The sequence below is a fragment of the Astatotilapia calliptera genome, chromosome 5, assembly GCF_900246225.1.
Source record: "Astatotilapia calliptera chromosome 5, fAstCal1.2, whole genome shotgun sequence".
In the NCBI taxonomy this organism is placed as follows: domain Eukaryota; kingdom Metazoa; phylum Chordata; class Actinopteri; order Cichliformes; family Cichlidae; genus Astatotilapia; species Astatotilapia calliptera.
In genome coordinates, this window is record NC_039306.1 from 25,122,637 (window position 1) to 25,129,233 (window position 6,597).

A 6,597-nucleotide genomic window follows, 5' to 3' on the forward strand; every position below is an offset into this window, starting at 1 on the left:
CAGTGAAAAGCTTACACAACTTAAACAGTAGTTAGGGTGGAGCCAGCTTCATCTAATTAATATATAATGATGGGTTTTTTTGTTTTGTTTTTTACAACTTTTGGACCATTGTATGGTCTGATCCAGTGCTTTATGTTAAGGTGTTACTAAGAACTAATCAGTAACTGTTATGGTATGTAAGATATTGCCATATAAATTTAGCAAAGGAAAAGTATGGTATGTGCAGCATGACACATGTCACACTTAAATATATTAACCTGATTGCATCTGCTAAATAGACAGTACATAATGAATGCACTAATGAGACAAAGAGTCATAATTTGAGTAAAGCTTAGTATTACTTTGGTGATTTGTTTGTCAGTGGTTGGAATATACAGTATGTGCATGCTTTGATAAGAGAGGAGAAAGCTAGTTTATATGAAAGAATGTACATATCAACACTACTTGTGTGTTGGTAGTGTATAAGTTTATGTATTTTGTGATATATTTTGACTGTGATTCTAATTTTTATCTTTTGCTTCAGTGGATGCAATAATAAACATAGAGAATCCATAAAAGGTTTTCTTTGTTGTTTTTTTTTATTCCACTTCACTTGGCTCTGCGTTACTTGTTTGCTCCTTCTCCCTTGTCCTGTTGCAGGGTGTGTCCAGGCTTATCTCCCTGACAATCCCTCCCTACCTGTTTTACAAGACTGGCCACTCCTGTCATTGAGAGCAAGAAGCGTGTAAGCTGAGGTGGAGGGAAGGCTTGAAAGCCAAACTCAGAGGGCAGGTGAAGATCCTCCCACCAGCTTGTACAGCCATAAAAGCAGCGAGAGTGTGCTGTCAGACACTCAGAGGGACTTGGCTCTCCTTTTGAAGACTTCTCAGCGTCAGTTTGCTTCTGCTCAACAAGTTGAAAATGTATCAACCCAGGAAGGCAGCATCAGTAGTGAGCTACAGCAGCAGCAGCAGGAGGTCGGTTCCCACCTCAAGCTCCTACTCCATCAAGAGAACCACATATGGTGGTGTTGGTTCGGGTTTTACTCCTAGCATAAGTGCATCAAGCAGTTATGGCCTTTCTAGCCAACCACTACTTGGACAACCAATCACTGCTGTCCAAGTCAACCAGAGCCTGCTGGCTCCTCTGAACCTGGAGATCGACCCCACCATCCAGGCTGTCCGCACCCAGGAGAAGGAGCAGATCAAGACCCTGAACAACCGCTTCGCCTCCTTCATTGACAAGGTTTGTTCCTCTGATCTCTCTGTCTGACTGCCTGTTCTATGTACAATTTACTGCAGGCCTCATTATTGTGGTACAGAGAACTTGCATGCCTCTTGGGCCAGATTTATCTCTTGCTTCTGCTACACGTGAATAGTTCAAAGTTTTCATCTTGGATATGTGAATGAAAACAAAAAGAATTAGAAAGTTAAAAGTAAGTGAATTGTCTAGCACACTAATGGCAATCTGTTTTCAGACGAGTACCACACTCAAAATGCAAATATGCTCTTGACATTAGCAGAACTGACAAAGAAAGGCAGTTGTGACTCTTATCTGGGTGGTGTATTCACCAGTGTCTTACAGCCTTTGCGATTAGAGAAGCATTTGAAAACCTCAATTCTGTCAGAGGTCATGACAGAGTTGATTTTAAACTAGCAGCTCCATTTAAAATCTGCTCTGAATAACAGCTGGCTTATAGCCCCGTCCAAGCCTATCTATCCACTGTCTAAACATGGGTGGCGATTACAATGCAACGACTCGCCTATTCCTCACTTGGCAGATGAGCACAGGGAACAGGGAATTATCTGCACTCTGTCTGCATAGTCCAAAGTCTGCAATTTGCACATTGCACTTATCACCTGGTTGTTATAGGCAACATGAGGACAGAGCTGCAAATCAGCCTTTACTTCATATAGATGTTACAGTCATACTGTCTGCACTGATGGGAACTATGGGTCATGGGTTTCTTCGTGTGAAACTGTAAATGGTATACCTTGACACTCGGACACACAAAACAACAAGTGCTGCAATTCTTTGTCTTCTGTGGTTTAACTGCCACACCCAGTTTTTATGGCTGGAGAGCCAGTGTGGCTTTCAACAATGCACGTAGGATGACTCATAGCCAAATTGCAGACCCAATAAGAGAAATCCTCAAGGCCACGTAGACGTTGGCGAAACATCTGCATGGAATATTCTGCATTATTTAAAGAAAAGAAAAGATAAAATGATACGTGTTCCAAAATAAAAAGGCCTAAAAGTTTACTTTAACACTTTTAGTGTACATTTGAAGAACTGCCTTCACGAGTCACAGCTGTTGTGACTGGGGCGTGGCAAGTCAAATAGATGTCTAGCTGCTCACTCAGTAAAGTTGTGCAATCTTTATATCTGATAACAAAAGTGCTGCACATTATACCCTTCTTTAAAAATTAAAAGAACCAAACCACCAAACAGACCTCAAGCCACATTCATATATGATTCAACGTTAAAAACACATGAAAATGATCAGCATCTGATCTTTTGTCTTAAATTTTGTGCTGTTTTCCAGGTGCGTTTTCTGGAGCAGCAGAACAAGATGCTGGAGACCAAATGGAGCCTCCTGCAGCAACAGACCACCACCCGCTCCAACATCGACGGCATGTTTGAGGCTTACATTGCCAACCTCCGCAGGCAGCTCGATGGGCTGGGTAATGAGAAGGTCAAGCTGGAGTCAGAGCTGAGGAACATGCAGGGCCTGGTTGAAGACTTCAAGAATAAGTAAGTGTTTACATGACACATATACCGACCAGCACCTCCTCTAAAGAGCAGACATAAAAAACGGAGAGGTGCTGATGTATTGCATTGTGTTCCAACAGGTACGAGGATGAAATCAACAAGCGTGCAGCAGCAGAGAATGAGTTTGTGCTCCTGAAGAAGGTGGGAAAATGTCAAGATGACCCTTTAAGTTTTTTAAAAAATGTGTGACTTTTGATGTGGTAAAAGTGACCATTTTTTGTTTGTATGTGACATCATTTCCAGGATGTTGATGCTGCCTACATGAACAAGGTGGAGCTGGAGGCCAAGGTGGATGCTCTTCAGGATGAAATCAACTTCCTCAGGGCTATCTATGAGGCTGTATGTAGTTTCTAATGTCTAATTTAACCAACTTATTGTGATTTCTCTTTTTGCACCCTAATAATTGTTTTTAACTTAACTGTTTTCCATAAACAATTTGTTCTGTAGGAGCTTCGTGAGCTGCAGAGCCAGATCAAGGACACCTCTGTCATTGTGGAGATGGACAACAGTCGCAACCTTGACATGGATGCTATTGTGGCTGAAGTGCGTGCTCAGTATGAGGACATTGCTAACCGCAGCAGGGCTGAAGCTGAGAGCTGGTACAAACAGAAGGTGAGGGAGCAAAGCTGATGCTCATCCCCTCTCTGCTTTTAATACACACTACAAAAGGTCTACTCTCTGGATTATGTTTCTGATGCACCTTGTATTTTTTTCATAATAGTATGAGGAAATGCAGACCTCTGCTGGACAGTATGGTGATGACTTGCGCACAACCAAGGCTGAAATCGCTGAGCTGAACCGTATGATTGCCCGTCTTCAGAATGAGATCGAGGCTGTCAAGGGACAGGTACATTTCAAGGCCTTTTACTCTGAGTACACCTTATAGTGTAAAAAGATTGGCAACTATTAAAGAATGCGTGACATGATTCTCCACAGAGGGCCAACCTCGAGGCTCAGATTGCAGAAGCCGAGGAGCGCGGTGAGCTGGCAGTGAAAGACGCCAAGCTCCGCATCAGGGACCTGGAGGAGGCTCTGCAGAAAGCCAAGCAGGACATGGCCCGCCAGGTGCGCGAATACCAGGAGCTCATGAACGTCAAGCTCGCCCTGGATATTGAAATCGCCACCTACAGGAAACTGCTGGAAGGAGAGGAATCCAGGTGAGATAAACTGAATTGTTTAGTTTCATGGCCCATGCATTAGACTCATATCTAAATTAAACACTAACTCTCTATTATTAAACCATTAGACTGGCCAGCGGAGGCGCCAGTGCAACCATCCATGTGCAGCAGAGCAGTGGTGGTAAGTTTTTTTATAAAAAAAAAAAAATCATGTATAAAACGTAAGCTAATAGATGACATAGAGAGGATGGATCATCACTTTACATTCATGCTTTGCTTTCTTCTCCAGGACTGTCCAATTCCTACGGTGGTTATAGTAGCGGTGGTGCCATCACCAAGTCTACAGTGTCATCTGTCAGCAGCAGAAGATACTTCTGAAGTCTTTCAAAAAAGGAGAGCCGTCCCCCTTTCCCTTCAGAAACTCTTGAACTTACTCTAAATCTCTAGCTTTTTCATGGTGCTATTCAATGCTGTTAAACATGTTCAACCAGAGTGCTGAATATGCCCCCAAAATCTGTGATTCCTAACACGGAAACTCTTGACTTTGTTCTGTTCAACAACATTGTAGCAGGAGTTTCTGAAGGGATTCTTAGCCTTTAACACACAAGGCCCAGGTCAGTTAGCGAGGGATCATTTCGTTTCTTTCTGCACTGACTTCCTGAGAAAAATAAATAAATAAAAAATGGAGTGCTAAAAACTAGGCAAGGAAAGACCTTTAAAATCGTGTCAGGAAGAAGAGCAAGTCACTGACCAGATCTGATCACTGGAAAAAATACAGGAGTTTGAAATTTGTGTCTTTACATGTTTACAGTTAAACTTTGAACTGATTGGTTATTGTCTTGCTCTTTTTTTTGTTGGTTTTTTTGTTGGTTTTTTACTGTTCTGTTCATTTTTTCCCTGCTTGGTTTTGCTTTCAGACTAAAACTACTTTGAAACCAGATTTATTTTGTAAAGCGACACGACTGAGTGTTGCTGCAAACAACATCGAATAAATCCAAATGAAATAAATCTGAGATTAAAAAAAAAGGTTGTCTCTTACTCTTGTTATTGTTGTTGTAAATGAAATTATTCCTGACTACTTCAAGCTGAGGAAGTTTTTTTTTTTGGTTTTTTAAACAGGAAGATTTCTTTGCTGAGATTTCACATGGGGGCAGTGCTGCCACAGTTTTAGACTTTGAACTCAACCAGGTAGCATTCTCCAAATATCAAAGTCATAATTCATGTTTCAGAGGTTTATTACGTTATCGCTCAGAGTGATCACACAACAGCTGTAAAAAGGACAAAAAATCTGACCTTTTTAATCCAACAATCACTTTGACAGACTGCTGTGTCAGCAAAAGAGAATATCTGTGTAACATGAGCAGTAGAGATAACAGAAACGTAGCGTGGGAGGTTTCAGTTGGGAATTTACTGCATCTGCAACCATATGACACAAACATAGAAAATAGGAAGTGGAAGGCTCCAAAGCAAAGGGTTAGGCAAACAATGGCATTTCTATGATGGTAAGAAATAAGTAATGCCGCAAATCTACGTCTCTGTTTTTCATATTGTGAATGACTTAACAATAGACCGCAGGCTTTTTCTCTAAAATATTAGTTTGTGAAACCAACATACCTCAATGCTTCAGATTAGAACAATAACACTCTCCACAAAGAGGTGGACAAAAGAGTAGGGAAGAAGAAACACAAGTACTACAGTCTACCCTACATTCACCACAAAATCCAAACACTGTGTCAACATACAGTATTTATATTCAACACATGTTGCAGAACAACTGCTTGCAGGATTTTACGACTTGACCTTCATATTGTGTGAGCTCAAAAACCAACAACAAAACAGGCCGAGTTATTTTTAAGTGTGCTATTTTCTGCACACTCAAAGGTGTATTTTTAAATGTGCCTCCCGCATTTAAGTCTACATTGGCAGGTTAACAAGAAAAATCCCTTTTATTAGCTTCACCTGGAGCACAAAACTTCTGGCAGTGATCGTACAATTTATTGACTTTAATCCCAGAGGAATTAACGTCAGATCGACTCAACATAATTGTTCCAGACACACGCCAATTGCTGTATTCACTCGTGTTTTCACGTTAAACCAGTTACATCACAGCTGAAACAGTTGTGAGGGAGTTGTCTTTTCACCCTGAGGTGGCCAGAAGGAAATCACACTTCCTACAATTATAAATGCTACATTTATCCCCAGGACAAACCAACAGTTTTGGCTGAAACACGTTAATACTTGCACAGCTTGCATACCTGCTTTTCAGTGGCACGGTGTTTCCTGCTGTGCAGCACTGTTATTATCCAGTATATGTCTATTTGGGCAATTAAGACAGACTCAATGAACATTCATTGACAAATGAGAACAGCTACTCCTGTAATGTTGAGCATGAAAACACAAGAGGCGCAAGGATGGAAAGGCACCGGTCATTAACCTCCCTGGAGAGACTGTAGAGTCTATGAGCAGCTTGTCCTTGAAAAGGATCAGTGGTCTTATTGTTTCACACGTAACAATTTCTCTGTGTCAGCAGGGATGGGACAGAAAACAGGTACTGTGCCCCCGTTTTCAAGGAGAGACAACCTTGCAGGAGCACAGATGAAAAAAAAAAATGCACCATCCCCTCTAATTAACTAGGCTATTCTTTTTTATACATATATAGATAATCAGGATAATAATAGTGATCTTGAACAATAGCAGAAGAATTAAAATGATGACGAATGCTTGAATT

The 6,597-nt window shown here is 41.2% G+C and overlaps 1 protein-coding gene across 1 annotated transcript; it reads left to right on the forward strand.

The window, feature by feature from the left end:
* The first annotated feature begins 820 nt into the window (after window positions 1-820).
* LOC113022721 (keratin, type II cytoskeletal 8-like) lies at window positions 821-4,907 on the forward strand. The gene is made up of 9 exons (XM_026168437.1): window positions 821-1,224; window positions 2,525-2,733; window positions 2,832-2,892; window positions 2,995-3,090; window positions 3,199-3,363; window positions 3,473-3,598; window positions 3,688-3,908; window positions 3,998-4,050; window positions 4,159-4,907. Exons 1-9 carry the CDS (start codon window positions 901-903, stop codon window positions 4,245-4,247), a joined length of 1,344 nt encoding a protein of 447 aa, XP_026024222.1. The 5' UTR covers window positions 821-900; the 3' UTR covers window positions 4,248-4,907.
* The last annotated feature ends 1,690 nt before the right edge of the window (window positions 4,908-6,597 follow it).

Coding starts and splice junctions, on each gene's coding strand:
- LOC113022721 (XM_026168437.1), top strand. CDS start 901: ATGTATCAACCCAGGAAGGCAGCATCAGTAGTGAGCTACAGCAGCAGC. Junction 2,734..2,831: donor GTTGAAGACTTCAAGAATAA/GTAAGTGTTTAC, acceptor GTGTTCCAACAG/GTACGAGGATGAAATCAACA. Junction 3,599..3,687: donor TCGAGGCTGTCAAGGGACAG/GTACATTTCAAG, acceptor GATTCTCCACAG/AGGGCCAACCTCGAGGCTCA.